General features: G+C 34.3%; 3 protein-coding genes and 1 non-coding gene across 10 annotated transcripts; 2 read left to right on the top strand and 2 right to left on the bottom strand.

Moving 5' to 3' along the window:
- The first annotated feature begins 303 nt into the window (after positions 1 to 303).
- LOC112749869 (uncharacterized) lies at positions 304 to 4,809 on the top strand. The gene is made up of 5 exons (XR_011873263.1): positions 304 to 701; positions 786 to 877; positions 1,045 to 1,168; positions 3,793 to 3,871; positions 4,207 to 4,809. It is a non-coding gene; the product is annotated as an uncharacterized protein (transcript).
- A 968-nt stretch (positions 4,810 to 5,777) lies between these two features.
- On the top strand, positions 5,778 to 8,329 carry LOC112749868 (uncharacterized). Of its 4 annotated transcripts, none has more exons than XM_025798289.3 (4): positions 5,778 to 6,393; positions 6,897 to 7,456; positions 7,551 to 7,617; positions 7,741 to 8,329. In XM_025798289.3, exons 1-4 carry the CDS (start codon positions 6,042 to 6,044, stop codon positions 8,154 to 8,156), a joined length of 1,395 nt encoding a protein of 464 aa, XP_025654074.1. In that variant the 5' UTR covers positions 5,778 to 6,041; the 3' UTR covers positions 8,157 to 8,329. The 4 variants fall into 4 exon arrangements, with proteins under 4 accessions (XP_025654074.1, XP_025654072.1, XP_025654073.1 ...); XM_025798287.3 differs by having other exon boundaries at positions 7,732 to 8,329; XM_025798288.3 differs by having other exon boundaries at positions 7,542 to 7,617.
- Positions 8,330 to 9,302: 973 nt separating this feature from the next.
- On the bottom strand, positions 9,303 to 10,341 carry LOC112749867 (uncharacterized). The gene has a single exon (XM_025798285.3). The coding sequence runs from the start codon at positions 9,980 to 9,982 to the stop codon at positions 9,482 to 9,484; it is 501 nt and encodes a 166-aa protein (XP_025654070.1). The 5' UTR covers positions 9,983 to 10,341; the 3' UTR covers positions 9,303 to 9,481.
- A 1,285-nt stretch (positions 10,342 to 11,626) lies between these two features.
- On the bottom strand, positions 11,627 to 16,104 carry LOC112749864 (uncharacterized). 4 transcript variants are annotated; one of them, XM_025798281.3, is made up of 9 exons: positions 15,652 to 16,104; positions 14,357 to 14,465; positions 14,035 to 14,138; positions 13,617 to 13,758; positions 13,372 to 13,474; positions 13,254 to 13,298; positions 13,063 to 13,171; positions 12,599 to 12,887; positions 11,627 to 12,151 (listed from the first exon to the last, which is right to left on the bottom strand). In XM_025798281.3, the coding sequence occupies exons 4-9, from the start codon at positions 13,662 to 13,664 to the stop codon at positions 11,960 to 11,962; spliced, it is 786 nt and encodes a 261-aa protein (XP_025654066.1). In that variant the 5' UTR covers positions 13,665 to 13,758; positions 14,035 to 14,138; positions 14,357 to 14,465; positions 15,652 to 16,104; the 3' UTR covers positions 11,627 to 11,959. The 4 variants fall into 4 exon arrangements, with proteins under 4 accessions (XP_025654066.1, XP_025654069.1, XP_025654068.1 ...); XM_025798284.3 differs by having other exon boundaries at positions 13,617 to 13,792; positions 14,357 to 14,447; positions 15,652 to 16,073; XM_025798283.3 differs by having other exon boundaries at positions 14,357 to 14,447; positions 15,652 to 16,073.
- Between the last annotated feature and the right edge of the window lie 445 nt (positions 16,105 to 16,549).

Here is a 16,549-nt window from a genome sequence, read left to right as displayed (position 1 = left end):
AAATTTTCATCCTTAAAAGTTCATGGCATTATACGCATATGTTTATCGGAGTAATCGAAGCTTTCCTTATTGTTCGATTCACGAAGAAAATTTTTGTATTTTGTGGTCAGTATTTAATTATAGAAGAAAAGTTTGTGATTTTCCATCATTAAATGTAATCTCATACTATTAAAAAAATTATTGATGGCCAATTAATGGTTACAAAATACAAAAGTTTCTGGCTCAGTAGCACTTCTCATACAAATATTATAACAGAAGAAACAAAATAAAAATATATGAATTGTTTTTTTCCCTTCCACATATAGCTAACAAGGAAGAAACAATGGCATCCGAGGGAGTGTCACCAACATATTCGGCCTTCCTTCATCATACATTTATACAAGACTTTCTCTCTCTTTTTAATTTGTTCTCCCACGCATCCTTCTCTTTCTTCTGTGTGTGTTGTTTGAATGATCTTTCCTTCTTCCAACACACATTAGAGGAGCTTGTTATGATGGATTCCATGAAAGGGGGAACAGAAACAAGAACAGAGCAGAAACAAGAGTGTGCGACTACTTTCCTGAATGAGGGTATCCTTATGCTTCTCTCTGGCTGGCATGCCCTTCAAATGGCCGTCAACAACCAATGGGGTGGCTCTGACTCCCTCCAGAAATCCCACCACCTTGCTTCTCATCTTTTCTCTTCCTTATCCAAATCCTATGGTATCATTTCTTCATTCATCCATTCAATTTTCGATTTACTATATGCCTTTAATAATTTTTTTCTGAATCACTATTGCTCTGCAGCACCCGTTCCTGTTGAAGATTTGGAAAATCTGCTCCATGAATGCATGTTGCTTACATTTAACACAGAGATAGAAGATGGCAGTATTGAACAGGTATGGATATTTATTTCTTCTATTTGCAGCTTTAATTTCCCTGCTGCTTGTATCTTAATTTTTGAGATTGGAAACAACTGTTTTTAAGAAATGTACCCCATATATTGTCAACTCTTGATTCATTGACATCCTTGGAACTGTGTTGTTGTTTTCATTGATGGAACCAGGTAGCAGAACAGTTGGTGGGAATCCATGAAGAATACTTGTTACGACAGTCATCTCTTCATATCTGAAAGAGCATTATACTCAGAAGCAGCAGCAGTCATAGGTGGCTATTCTGTGCTATAAACGGTAAATCCTAAGTCTTATTGTTCTATTAGTCTCTTTTTCTGGTAAACAAGGGAAAAGTTTAATATTTTGCACAAGTTTCTTCATTTATTTCCATGTCTTGGTGTTTGATCTATTGCCATGTTCACTAAAACGGGAAAATTGACTTTCAAGGTGACATATATATTACTTTCGTTCAATTTTGCAAGAGAACAGGTCATATGATTTCTGCACATTGCAGGATATGCTTCTCTGTTGATAGATAGCAATTGTGTCTAGTCATAGGATTCTATCGTAGAATAGATATCAAAGTTCTCATATGAGAGAGCAGTGTTTAACCTTATTGGAAAAAGAACCATGCAGTATTTAAGGAAATTGAATGGAATTACTAGATAATTTTACTATGTCATGCTGCCCAATTAAGAGGCAATCATAGTTATCTTGTGATACGTGCTTCAAATGTTCGTGATATGAAGAGTTCAAGAGTTATTTAGAAGATATTTTAGTTTACATTTTTAGAATATTTTATTTAATGTATTTTGATTTTGTTTATTTAATTACTAGATTGGGCCTTATGTTTATGGGCTTTAGGGTTTTCTTTGTTTTAACCTAATAAGAGGTTATAAATACCTCATTAGCTATTGTAGTCGTAGTATAGAATTTTTAGAGGTTTCAAAACCCCTTTTTGGTTTCGTGATGAAACCATGGTGTGGACAATTGAGGTTGATGAGTCCCTCTCTTGTTACATCGGGGAATTGAGTAGAAGGTTGAGGAGTCCCTTCGATTCAATTTCCAAATTATGGCGTTGGCAAGTTAGGTTGAGGAGTCCCTTTCTTGTTGCGTCAAGAAATTGGGTAGAAAGTAGAGTGATTCTCTTCGTATTCAATTTCAATCTATCAATTTTATTTCTATTTTCAATTTCAATGTATATTTTCTATTCAATTTCAATTCTTGTCTTGTTTATTTTATTATTTCTTTATCACTATCAATGATACGGAAATAAAAGATAAATAAGAAAATAAGGATTCAAACTGAATAAAAAGATACATTGAAATTAAAATAGAAACAAAAAAAGATAAGTTGAAATTGAATACAAAGAGAATCACTCTACTTTCTACCCAATTTCTTGACGCAACAAGAAAGGGACTCCTCAACCTAACTTGTCAACGCCATAGTTTAGAAATTGAATCGAAGGGACTCCTCAACCTTCTACTCAATTCCCCGATGTAACAAGAGAGGGACTCCTCAACCTCAATTGTTCACACCATGGTTTCATCACGAAACCAAAAAGGGGTTTTGAAACCTCTAAAAATTCTATCTACGACTACAATAGCTAAGGAGGTATTTATAACCTCTTATTAGGTTAAAACAAAGAAAACCCTAAAGCCCATAAACATAAGGCCCAATCTAGTAATTAAATAAACAAAAATTAAAATACATTAAATAAAATATTCTAAAAATGTAAACTAAAATATCTTCTAAATAACTCTTGAACTCTTCATATCACGAACATTTGAAGCACGTATCATTCTCCTCCTCTTCAAAAAAGATTCATCTTCGAATCTTGTAGGTGGAAAAAAAATAATATATGAAAAGGACAATAATTATAAAAAAGATAATTTCTTTTTTTTTTTTTGGTTTTTTTCTTCTTTTTTTGTTTTTTTTTTCACTTTATGCTTTTTTTTTTAATAATGAAACGCAAACGAAAACAAGAACACAAGAACAAAATGAAAGACGCGACAAACACTGGACTTTTTTTTTTATGATAAAAGAAGAACAAATATAGATTAATAAGAATTAATCTAATACCTGAGCTCTGATACCAAATGATAAAGAAATAATAAAATAAACAAGACAAGAATTGAAATTGAATAGAAAATATACATTGAAATTGAAAATAGAAATAAAATTGATAGATTGAAATTGAATACGAAGAGAATCACTCTACTTTCTACCCAATTTCTTGACGCAACAAGAAAGGGACTCCTCAACCTAACTTGCCAACGCCATAATTTGGAAATTGAATCGAAGGGACTCCTCAACCTTCTACTCAATTCCCCGATGTAACAAGAGAGGGACTCATCAACCTCAATTGTCCACACCATGGTTTCATCACGAAACCAAAAAGGGGTTTTGAAACCTCTAAAAATTCTATACTACGACTACAATAGCTAAGGAGGTATTTATAACCTCTTATTAGGTTAAAACAAAGAAAACCCTAAAGCCCATAAACATAAGGCCCAATCTAGTAATTAAATAAACAAAATCAAAATACATTAAATAAAATATTCTAAAAATGTAAACTAAAATATCTTCTAAATAACTCTTGAACTCTTCATATCACGAACATTTGAAGCACGTATCATCTTGGTTTGTGAAATGGAATCCAGATTGTGCAAACTGCCAACCTTTTCTTGCAAAATTGCGTGTGGTTGTTTTTGTTTTAATACTTTAGAGAACTAGAAAGAGAGCAGCTTCAAAGAACTTGTGCAAAGAAGCACAATGGATGCTTTAAGATTGTCAGCGAATTGAAATCTTTACCATTGTTTAATTGGTTACAAATTCTCGCTCTCCATTTTTATTCTTTCATCTCATCCATTTCTCCACCTTTGCCTGTTTCATTTCATCCCTTTCCTTGTTGTGTGAAGTCCAACCAAGCAATACAGTCACTTGTGCTTTGCTGTTAACATCCATGGCTTCCAAGACCGCCTCCAACATTCCCACCAGGTATAGCTTTCACCTTATCCATTCTTCATTCTTCAGTTTCAGATATAATATTCAGTCGCAAATCATTCTTCACTTTTTCTCACTTCAGTGAAAATAACAGGAAAGTCTCAAACATATTACTTTTTCTTTTATGCACATGTAAGATTTTGTTACTTGAATGGGAAGAAATGGATGGTCACTCTCATTTGACTATTCTATTGCTGAAGTGTTTCTACAACAAGGAGTGTCTTAAAGGGGGAATGAATCTCACATGGTTGATTTAGACCTTTGATGCTGAATTAGTGAATTGCAGGGGACTACAGTGGCTAACTAGCTTTCTTTTTTGGTATTGATAGTGGCTAAGGAGTGCAGAACAAAGCTTTCCACTCTTCTTGCTATGGACTTAACCCTGCATTCAGTGCTGATCACCTGATAAAGTTGAAGTTGGTGAAGGAAATTTCATTAATGAGTGAGGTTTTCAAGGAGGCCATAGTCAACATTGAAGTGGAAGAGAATTTCTTAGCAGAACTTGAGGCAAAGAAGCTTAAGGTTTCTTGTCTCAAAAAAGATCACAGAGAACATAAGGAGGACAAAGTAGCTCAGACACACAATCAATGGATGATCAAATCATGCAACTTCAGTTAAAAAGAAGAGAGATTTGTCGTGCCCTTGAAACCATCCATCATTAGAAAAGTGGAGCTGAAATCTGCTAAAGCAATGATTGCAAACTCAATTCCAGCAATTGTTCAACATGGGAGAGGTTGAAAGCCAAATGTTCCAAGCGTGTAGCTGCGATACAAGAAAGATTCATCAGTTTATAAAGGGGTTAACATTTTATCATACTCTTCTAGAGGTTCCCATCCCGATGACTGCTATAGTTGATATATGTAAAAGAATATGCAAGAGTGGTTACTTTGTTATCTATATCTTTTATGGATTAAGTTCTTTCCCTGCATAAATTACAGCTACAAAATACTAAAAGTAACACAGATAATCTTCCAAATTCAATGTAAGAATGACTCTAGAGTCAATCAAAAAATTCTGGAATCATTTGCTCAAATAAACATATATCATATTGACGTCATAAAACGAAAGAATATATTACATAATATAAGTAAGTTAAATTTAAATTTTTTCTTAATTTCTTCTGTTGCTTTTGTGCATTTTCTAATTGTCTACCCTGACACACAATTACACAAATGAATAGAGAGCATAAGATATGTATTTAATAAAGCAGTACTTGTGTTGTGACTTGTGATTGAGGTTTTTTCCTTTTCTACCTACAGATATGGTTTGGTTTTTTCTCTTATTGGTAATTTTTGTCCTGTCAATGGTAACAAACTCTGCATGAGTGGCAAACAAATTTTGCATTGAATTTTTAAAAAAACCTTTAATCGTGTATTGTGGGTGAGGAAAAAATAGCACTAATATGTTCATATTTTTTGTATTTAGATTATTAGTTAAAAGATATAAAATAAAATACTCCTTTTTTTCAATTAAAAAACTCAAATCCACTTTGTCCAATTTTCTTGAGAATTAGAATTAGAACCCTCATTAGAATTAAATTTTTTTTCTTGCTTTAAAACACAAAAATACATCAATTTTACAATTTAAACTCTTTTGAGAATTTTAATTCTCATTTTCAAGTCAAAAAATAAATCAAACCAAAATATGTCTTATTTGCAAATCTAATCTAATAAAATTTGAATTTAAAATTAAAATATCTAAATTAACCTTAACATAATTTAATTTTTTAAATATACTCATTTCTCTTTTTCATCAAGGATAACATAGTAATAAATATTACATATACTTCAACTATTTTTTTTCATTTAATTCTTTTTATTCCAAATTTAAGATTCTTTCAGGAATTTAATTCAACTTCATCCCATTAAAAAGTTTCCAAACACACTTACTGCTTTTGTTTGCCATGAGTTTTGCAATTAGTTTCGAGTTTTGACCTTGGCAGCACCATTTTCCGTATGTTACTGTTAAGATTTGGAAAGAAAACCCTATTTTAATTTTGTACTTTGCACTCTCACTCATCTCATTCTCAACTAACAAGTAACAAACGCTTTTATTAATTAATACTCCAAATTACTAACTTTATCCGTTTACTGAATCATATTCCTTTAATAGAATTCTCAGCTGACTGAAACCATAAACCCTAACGAGCAAGAAAGAGGGTAAGATGAATGAGAATGGAAAAGCAGAGAATGGTTCTTTCAACAATCGGCCGGTGGCGCCAGAAGAATCCGGTGAAGGCGCGCCATATGCGCCAGAGAACTGGCCGCAGAAAGGGGACAACTGGGGATGGAGGACCGGGAGGAGGATCACGCCCGCCGGATACTTTCAGGATCGCTACCTGTATTTGCCGGAACGTCTCAACAACCATTCAGGATCCGCCCGCAAGCAGCACATCTTCGCCAGCAAGCTTGCCGTTGAGCGATACCTCAAAGCTAATTTCCCCGAAGCTGATCTCGGTGCCTTCTTCTCTTCCTTCACCTGGAGAATCCCTGCCGTTCCTTATCCTTCAACAAACGGTCTCTTCTTCCTTTCTCCTGCTCACTTTTTCTCGTTTTTTATATATTGCTTTGCATTTTATTGAGTTCATGCACGAAGACTCTAGTGGATCAAGTTTTGTGATTCTGCAATATTAACATGTATGTGTAAAGGTGAACGGGATTCAGATCTTTGCTGAATTATCTTCCTCACATTTAACTGATGATTCTTAATTTGAACGAAGAAAGGATGTAAGATTGCAAAAACTAAATAACAAAGATGGATTTCTTCATCCTTATTAGGTGGATTATCTTTTTCATGTGATGAATGGTGTTCTATTTTTGCTACATCATTGGAACATTGTGTGTGATAAACTGATTGGTAATCCCCAGAATTATACAAAATCTATTGGATTCCATTTCCTCTTAGTTATGAAATGATGCTTTTCTTTTTTCTTTTCTATTTCTTACCTTTGGCACTGGCGCCAGTTAAAAAGTTTATACTGTGAATTACTATGTTTTTCTCCTGATGTTCTACATTGTAGGCAATATGTTGCCTATAGCTGCTGTGCCTCTTAAGCAGATCCCAGCTGAACAGTCAGATTCTGATACTGAAGCTGTTAGATGTAAGGCTGGGAATAAGAAGTGTGCTAGCCTAATATTGGAAGAAGTAGAAAAATATTCGCCAGCCATGTCGTGCGATATTTGCTGTTCTGAACCTGGTTTTTGCCGTGATTGTTGCTGCATTCTTTGTAGCAAAATGGTTAGTTCGGCTTATGGTGGATATAGTTTCATCAAGTGCCAAGCAAAGAACGACGAGGCTGTCTGTGGTCATGTTGCTCACATGGAATGTGCTCTTCGAGCACGCTTGGCTGGCACTGTTGGAAGAAGTATTGGGTTAGATGCAGAGTACCATTGCCGAAGGTGTGATGTGAGGACTGATCTAATTTCTTATGTCAATAAGCTTCTCCAAACGTGTGACACCATTGATTCGGACGATGAAATTCAGAGAAAGATTTTGAATCTTGGTGCTTGTATCTTGCGTGGTTCACAAAGGGCCGATGCAAAGGAATTGCTAAGACATATTGAATTAGCCATCTCAAAGGTAATGACTCTTTGGTGAAAGAGATACTAATTATCTTCCTTGTCATCCTTTAACACTTTGTAAAAGCTCATGACCAATTGAATAGTTGCATCAGCTCAAGTGTGGGACTAATCGTGAAGATACGTGGATGCCTGATGACTCTCTTACTGCTTATTCTACCGGTAAGAATCGTTTCCCATTAATTCATTGTCAAAGCACTGGCTGGCAGCTTCTTTTCCCTGCCACCGTAGCAGTAGTTGTGTCATCTATGTTTTCTTTTGGTAATCTATAAACAGGCTTATCAGATCATGACAGTGATGTAATGGAAGCTACTGTTCATGGAAGCCCATCAAATGTTACAACAGGGGAGGAATCCTATGATTGTCTACCTCAGTCTTTAAAATTTGAGGCGGAAGTTGATCAAGTTCTCTATGCTCTCAAAAAGTCTCAAGAGTTTGAGTACAAATTAGCAGAAGAGAGACTCCAATCACACAAGACTTATTTACAAAATTTATATCAGCAATTAGACCTCGAAAAGTCTCAATTGGAATGTAAGAATTCATCTAATTCGTATCTCTTGTCCCATACTGTCAGAAAAAGAAAGGAGCAAATTGGGGAGGAAGTGGCCAAATTTAAAGTTATGAAGAAGATAGCTAATGGTTTTGGTAAGACATCCAAAGATATTTTAAAGGAACACTTTGATGTAGAAATTACAGATTAAACTTGTAAATTCTCTAATTTGAATTTTTCCATTAGTCTTCATTTTATTGAGCCACCAATCTGGTTAACTTTCCCGAGCAAAATCAGGTGGCATTTGGATGCTTTGTTAGATTAGATCTGTAATTCAAGTGTTGTTGAAATAAAATAGCAATGTTATACTCTTTTCCTCCATAATGTAGCAATGTTATTTTCTGTGAAGATTGTTGAAGCCTAAGATTAAAAGATCACATACTCTAGTATTGCGGGAAACAAATTTTCACAAGCAATACCTTATGTTTTTTTTTTTTCATCAAAACAATAACTAATATCTTGAATTGATTGTTTTAGGCCTTTATTTAGTTATTAACTTAATTCTTTTAATCTAGTTTTTTAATTTTTTTTTACCATAGGAGATTCGAACCCGCAACCTTTTAATTGAGTATGGGGAGACTATGTCATTTGAGCTATAACTCATTGACTTAGTTTTTTTAATCTAGTACTCTAACAATATATTTTATCTCATACTTTTAAACATTGATGACTAACTGATGGCTAATGAATTCTGATGACCCTCTTAGCATTTCTCATAGTTTAATAAAAAAATGTTATTCGTATACTAAAATTAGTCACTAATATATTTATATATTAATATATAAATATATGTATAGTAATTTATTTTCAATATGAATTTATATTTCAATATTTATTTTATAAGGTGAATTCTACTATATCCTCTCTAAAATAAAGGATAAATTATTCTTTGTGACATATACAGTAATTATTGATAAATTATTCTTTCTCTTGAAATTTAATAACAGTGTCAATTGAAAAAGAAAAGAAAAGATAACGTGAATCTTCTTAAAATTCTGGTAGAAAGATAATTATCAATTATCACTGTATATATCACAAAAGATAATTTACACTTTATTTTAGAGAAAATATAGTAGAATTCACCATTTTAGTGGCTGATTTTAGAGTCTTTATGAGAGTCTTTATAGCATATTCGATGTTTATTGCTATTCCCAATGAACATTGGGTTCTTTTAGCTTCAGCACAATTCCAAAGGAGTAATGCTAATGTGATAATCACAGCAACTAACAAATAGGTGTAGGCAGATGCTAATTTCAATAAAAATATGAAACCACATAATTCTCACGTACCAGCCATCTCCATAAAATCACAATCGTTAACTAATAAACATCACATAAGAAAAAGTAATGGAGAAAGATATGGTTCTTATTTTTCCAGCATGCGAAAATGAAAAAAAAAAAAAAAAAAAAAAAAACAACAACAACAACAGTTGTCGAGTCTTAAAGCAACAAAAAGCGAACTAATAAGTACCAATAATCAGTTTACAAGCACAAATGTTCCAGCATCCACCATGGCTCTATTGTCATCAACACCACGTTGATGTTTGGGCACCGTAACGATGAGCTGTCCATCAAGCAAGATAGCAGTGGCCATCTCCGGACACGTGGATTCTGGTAGTCGGAACCGCCACACGTCAAGGTGGAGGTCGAACTCATCAAAGGACAATTCCGTGAAATCAGTTTGAGAATCCCTGACGACAAGCTTGGTAATCCCAGGGTGCAGGCGGAAGGTGGAAGCTTCAACAGTAGCGATGCCTGCCGGTGCGTCGGCCACGAATCGGAAGCAGTGTGGCCATTCCTCAACGGACACGTCAGCATCGGAGCAGAGTGGGAGCTGGAGCACCTTGCTGAACACGTGAGGGAGCCTCCTGAGCTTCTTGGAATCGGAGGGGGTGAGAGCGAGGAGCAACTCCGCTTCCGAGAGAGGGTTCGTGTTCATGATTTCGTATTGGATGCTGATGCTGCGTTTCCTTGTCATCGTATTCGTCTGATGAAGAAGAAGCTGCTTCTTATTTACCTTTTTTATTTGTTTGTATGTAGATATGGAGAATCTCTGCTTTATTTTGTGTTTTTGCTGCCAAGAATAAGATAAACATTCCCACCATTTTCCATATTGCCCTTCTACTTGTTCTTATTTACTCCCATGCTTTTCTGTTATTTCTAGTTCTCTTCTTTTCTTTCTCCTGTTATATAGTGGGTTCGGATTCACACACACAAAGATGATGCCTTCTTTTTGTTCTAGTTAATTTTTTTCGTCATTTAATTTTAGATTTTTGTTTCTGTTTTGGTTCATCTTTTTTCTATTATTAAAAATTTAAAATGTTGGTTTTCATTTTCTTGTCTAGTGTTAAATAATGGGGCCACGTATCTATAAATACTGAAAAATAAAAATAAATTAATTAAGGAGAAAAAGCAAATTCATAGCCAATTAAATTTAAAACAATACAGGCCATGAAATGCACTAGTGGTGAGACATTCTTTTCGATTTATGTTTTTAGAAATTAAAATAGAAAAATACGTTTTTGTTGAAGTGATAAATAATTACTCAGTAGAATAAAACCCAACTTGTCTATATCAACCATTACATATTTATATGGTAGAAGAAATAGATTACACAAACAAGTAATAAAAATTAATCATGATTTATGAGGACGAACAATGCATGAATGATTATTTAATATTTATGATGAGATTAGTTCATGCATGCGTCGAACCCCCTGCACTAGTTATGTTCAAGTGATGTTTAAAAGTGAAAACGATGGTTTTTTACTTCTTAACCCATGCAAATTCAATAAGATGAAGACAGAGGGGGAAGGTGTCATGATCCTTCCTCCAAAAGATTATTAAGAAGGTAATTTTATCTTTCATTTTCGCTTAGTGTGGCACACTGATTGTAGGGCATCCCTTCATCAATGGGAAATGGACAGAATTTACTACCTTCCGTGTCATATCCAGCCTAACTCTGGTGTCCGTGTAACACTCTCTTTACCAACACCAACAATGTCTTTTTACATATAATGATAATGAAACTATATTTTACCAAATTTATTTAAAATTCAATTAAATCTGTTGAGGACATTAAACTTATATCTAGTACAAATATATTATAACATACTATTATACGAAACAAAAATCTAGTTAAAACTTATAGAATTTATCTGTATATATACCATATAAATTGTTGCTCATATGAGTAAGCAGATTATATTAACATCATACAAATTCTGAGGATTTATTTTTAACATATAAAAAGTGTATCTTTAATTTTAGTAACATTCTGATAATTTGAATACGAGCTATAGCTCAAATAACATAATCTTCTCATACTCACTTAAAAGTTGCAGATTCGAATTTCTTTATCTTTAGTTTTAAAAAAAAATATTATGATAATTTATTAACACCTACTCCAATAAAGATGTCCAAAACATCTTCTCATAAATATATTTGTTTAACTACACTTTAAAACGTGACTTATATGAAAAATTAAAGATACACTTTAAACCGTGACTTATATGAAAAATTAAAGATTTAAAAAAAATAACATTTTTAAATAAAAATGACGCTTATATAATACGTCAAAATCAAATTCTACAATTCATTATCCAATAGTCCAAAGAAAGTATTTTCATATAAAGACAATTATAAAAATTTTATTGAAATATCCACCTTATTTATTACATGATTATGTAGTATCATAGAAAACAATAAGTATTAATATGCTCAAACTCTGATAATTTGTTATCAAGTCTCCTCAGACACAATATTGAAGACTTAAATTTTATTTTTATATAGGAAACAGTTATGAAGAGTTAAATTTTATTTTTATATAGAAAACAGTTATGTCCCAAAGGTGACAAGAACCAGCAAAATTAGAGGCTTAGTTCCATGAAAGAGACAATCCATCTTTGTTGTCTTTAGCCCTACGCAATATTCTAGAGGCAAAGGAAAATATCGATCAATCCATCTTTGAAAGGTCTTCATGATTACGCATACGACGCCTACGGCGAGATCTTCTGTGGCTTCGATTATGTGTTCCTGATGGTTTGTCGGGGGAGTTGGGATGGTGAATCTCCTCCTGGGGCGAACCATCATCAAAAAGACTATCAAGAGGGTCTAGCTCTGTCATGGTATCAAGAACAGCTTTTGCCTGCAATATGTGAAAATAATAATTAATCTTAAACCCAAAAGGTTCATCCTAATCTAGTTTTGATAATTGCCTAGATGATACGTTGATATAGCAACTATTGTTTACACTAATTTCTGAACTCTATATTTGCAATAGGCACTAATCAAGTTTGAAAGATTACAAAAGCTCAAAGGTTTTTCCATGGACCACATTACTAATGCAAAAAGGAAGTTGGTCTCCATTGGCTTCTTTCTCGAGCTTTTTGAAGCAGAGTTAAAGCGATTTCGGCCTCACCAACATATTTATTACTATGCTTAGGGATATGATGCACATTTGATGGTAAAGACCACCATTCCAAAGCTATGGCATCATCTTTATTATTCAACCCTTGGCCTTAATCTTTAGTGTTAAGTTGTATCTCTAGTATTTAATTCGAGAACTGGGGCAAGGAAGTCTAGTAATACTTACAATACATCTTGCCTCAAGATTTGGACTTTTGCTGCCATTGACAGTTTTGGAATCTCCTCGTGAATCATTATGTGAACCATTGGGAGAGTTGCCTTCGGTTTTAGCATTAGAATCATTATCGTGTGCCCTGTGACCATGGACTGCATTATCACTATAGAAATTCCGGTATCGCCATCTTAACTTGGCTGTATTGGGGGTTGAATCATCAAAAATCCTCTCTACATAGAAGTGCTTTGACATAATTGGCTTTAGAAGTGGATAAGTATCAGTCGGGTACTTTGTTAGCAATCTGTCATTAAGCAACAAACACAACTTACGAATGGGAAAACGCACAGGATGCCTTTTCTCTACAGAATAGGAATGTAAAACAATAATGTCAACTAAGGAATACCAGAGAATGTAATACAAATAGAAGCTTATAGCAGAAACAAAAATAGTTCATTAAATGAGATGAGAAGACCAACATATTTGCTAACTCCTTCTGTAATATACTGCCATCCATGGAAAGAATCTGATCTATAGAAGAATACCAGGATCTCCAAAACATCCACATCCCTGAGAAAGCTCCTGCTCCTGCAAAGATTACAAGACATGAAACAAGCAGAAGGTACAAAGGCCTTATTAGATAAAATTACAACGAGATGGTTTCTTGTACCTGCTGAAAGGTAGACTCGAAATGGTTTCCAGAGCTTCCAAGTTGCTGCAATAAAGGAATAGACAAAGTGAGGAAGAATGCATCTTCGAGAAAGAAGAAATTCCCATGTGTGACTGACCTGCCCAGGTAGCAGCACCCCCAGCAAATGCAGTAGCAAATTCATTCAGAGCTTTGTATCTATATGATACAAGAAAATTTGCCTCCTCAGCTGTCAATTTTTCCTAGTGGAAACAAGGCATTAATGCAGATGTCATCAACAACAAAGAATTCTGAATACCCCCTGCGATCTAATTAAGAGAAAAAACCTAATTTAACTACATTTTTCACAACCAAAGCCAAAACGGGATACAGAGAAACAGGTACCCTTTTGAGGCGAAGAGCCTGTTCGAGATCTACTAAGGGGTCCGGCATTAGCCACAGATTGGTTGATAACTCTAGGCAAATGGCTAAGTATAGCAGCAGAGCAGCGTCTCAGCAGCAAAGCAGCAGAATCAAAGAGGATCAGCTGGTGCGAAAGTGAACAGAGAACTGTCAATAAGCTGATATTAAAGAAAAATAAAAAATTAGTAACAATTTTGTGATCTAAATTTTTAGAAAAAAATAATTAGTGGTTTGATCAACTTGTTAAAGAGAAGTTAAAAAAGAACATTTTGTATTGTCAGAATATTTTAAGCCAGCAAGCACAATAATATTTGATGTAACATTATTTCCTTTAATTTACGTACAAGGCTCAATCTAAACAAGGACAAAAATAAAAATAAGCAGCTGATGAGTAATTAACCTGCTGAGAAAATAAGTGAATGCAGCAGATGGCTAGGCAGAGTAGCAGCGGAGCAGTACCACAGCAGCAGAATGAGAGGTGTGGTGGCAGCAGCGAACAAAGAACTATCAAAATAAGTGAATGCAATTCCGTTTAAACAATTACCAAATTTCCAGAGACACTCACATTAGACACAAAATCAACAACAAAGAAATTTTTTGGGTATCCTTTGACTTAGCATGAATAGCAAACTTTTTGGGTTCAACAAACTTCATCTAGATAGAATAGCAAACTTTGAGTTCAAAAAATCTCCATTAAAACAAAAATAACAATAAAATCTTACCTAGCAGGATGATTTGGAGGAACCGCAAGATCACCAAATCTACTAATCTAGTACCAGTCTCGTGTATCCCTTGCCTTATACTTGTTCTGAGCTGTAAGTAAACAAAGAACTATCAAAAGATGAAATAAAATCATTGTTAGTTTATATTATGGGTAGAATGATGTATGCTTATCAAAAGCTGAAATAAAATAAGCTTTACTGTGAGTCTGTGATCTATGCTTATCAAAAGCATGGCTTGTGTTTTCAATTTCAATCTTATCTTAGAATTTTCATGTATTTTATTTTTACTTTTTCTTTCACATAATTTTGAAATTAGAGATCTATGAAAATGAAAACACAGAAAAATTTCACAAACCAAACAAAAACTATAGGTGTTAAATTTCATCCAGTTTTACCAAACAGAAACTATAGGTATTCAACTTCATCCAGTTCTAAACTGCAATATTCCAAAAGAATGTCCAAGGTATGTACAGCACACACTTGGAAATCAAAATTCAGAAATTCAAAAGTAAACTTCAGTACAAGTTACTAACCAACATTGCAATAGAAGCTATTCAAAAATTAAAGTTCATGTGCTCAATATAATTACAATTGTAACTTTAACATTTATCCATCAGTTCATTCAAGAATCAAGATACCAAATATCATCAACATATGTCATAAGTTAATAGCATTTGTAGGGACAAAAAGTATAAGGTAATCAACAACCAGATCATCATAAATTCTAGATGCACAAGCCTTGCAGTGATCATGGCATTAAAATGACATGATTCAACAAAACCATCACACCAAAATTCTAAAAGACATCACTCATTATCCCGTTGACATATTGTAAAAGCAATCTATCAGCAATTTCTAAAAGCAATCCTTGTAAACATTTTAATAACTTCACAGCTATTGTATTTGTATCCATGCTCCACTAATGCCAATGACACACAATATACAATCAAGAGCAGGAAACGCAGTTTTCAACAAATAACAAAATTCACAGCATTTAACTTAGAAAAAAAAAAGACGAAACAAACGAAAAAAACGAAAAAAAAAAACACAACACAAAAAATTCAACCCGAAGCAAAGCCCCATCCACAATCTAATTCAACCGACCCACTAAAATGTACTAATCTCACCAATCCATAACACGTTAACAACAGACAACTACTATCTACTAACAATTGAACCCTAAAAAACAATGAAATCGTGAAACCACGCATGAATTTGAACAAAAGAAAACCACACAGTTATTATTAATATAAAAAAATGCTGAAACAATTAAAAAACCGTGAAAAGAGCTTAACCTTTTTTTCCAGGGAGGGAGCTAAACGCGATTGAGGTGAGGGATGCGGCAGTGAGGGGTTGAGAGATGGAGAGGCAGCGATGAGTGAGGGTTTGGGAGAGTGGGGGTTGAGAGAGTGCTAGATCACAGAGCGAGGCTTCAATTACGGCGGAGAGGGAGAGAGGCAGAGCCAGCGACGAGTGATGAAGAGTGAGAGGAAGGGGTTGCGTGGGACAGTGAGGGTTCAGAGAGGGAGAGCCAGCGAAGAGTGGTAGTGAGAAGAATTGGTTCGGGTAGTCATCGTAGAGACGAGGGGGTTACGGCGGGTTACAGTGCTTTGGGAAAATTTCGTGGAAAGTTTGGCGAGGTTGATTAATTCGTTGTTGAGGTTTTTTTTTTTTTCTTTTTTTTTTTCTTCTTTAGTGACAATTAAGTATCTAGAAATTTTGATTCCAGATTTATTTTTGGCGATTTTAATGAAGTTCTATTCTCTCATGAATTTAAGGGTTGCCTCTTCTCAAGTCGCGCATACAGATCAGCTTGTTGCCTTTCTAGGAGATAGTGATCTGTTTGACTTGAAAATTATTGGAAGACGGTTTTTTTGGTACAGAAGGGTTAAAAATGGTGTTGAGGTGGCAAAAAAACTTGACCGGGTTTGTATCAACAGTGGATGGTTATCTCTCTTTCCAGAGACTTACGTAGAAATTTTAAATAGACTTCAATCTGATCATTGTCCTATCCTAGTGCGCTGTACAGGTCGTCCCCAACCGAAAAAGAATAGACATTTTCGGTTTATTGCGGCTTGGGCAACTCATCCGGGTTACAGAGATATTGTGAACCAGTCATGGCAGGTTGGCTACAGAGAGATGCATGGCAAGCTTTTAGAAGTGCAGAAAAACTCTTTGGAGTTTAATTCTAAA

Source organism: Arachis hypogaea, chromosome 15 (assembly GCF_003086295.3).
Source record: "Arachis hypogaea cultivar Tifrunner chromosome 15, arahy.Tifrunner.gnm2.J5K5, whole genome shotgun sequence".
In the NCBI taxonomy this organism is placed as follows: Eukaryota; Viridiplantae; Streptophyta; class Magnoliopsida; order Fabales; family Fabaceae; genus Arachis; species Arachis hypogaea.
Note: the sequence above shows the minus strand (reverse complement) of the source record. Positions and strands in the feature narration are given on the sequence as shown.

Bases quoted from the DNA above. Each gene is read 5' to 3' on its own strand.
- LOC112749868 (XM_025798286.3), top strand. From the start codon at position 6,042: ATGAATGAGAATGGAAAAGCAGAGAATGGTTCTTTCAACAATCGGCCG. The intron at 6,394-6,896 runs GTCTCTTCTTCC...TCTACATTGTAG, and splicing joins TCCTTATCCTTCAACAAACG to GCAATATGTTGCCTATAGCT. The intron at 7,618-7,731 runs GTAAGAATCGTT...ATCTATAAACAG, and splicing joins TCTTACTGCTTATTCTACCG to GCTTATCAGATCATGACAGT.
- LOC112749867 (XM_025798285.3), bottom strand. From the start codon at position 9,982: ATGACAAGGAAACGCAGCATCAGCATCCAATACGAAATCATGAACACG.
- LOC112749864 (XM_025798281.3), bottom strand. From the start codon at position 13,664: ATGCCGGACCCCTTAGTAGATCTCGAACAGGCTCTTCGCCTCAAAAGG. The intron at 13,299-13,371 runs GTCAGTCACACA...CCTTTATTGCAG, and splicing joins GGGTGCTGCTACCTGGGCAG to CAACTTGGAAGCTCTGGAAA. The intron at 13,172-13,253 runs GTACAAGAAACC...TAATCTTTGCAG, and splicing joins TCGAGTCTACCTTTCAGCAG to GAGCAGGAGCTTTCTCAGGG.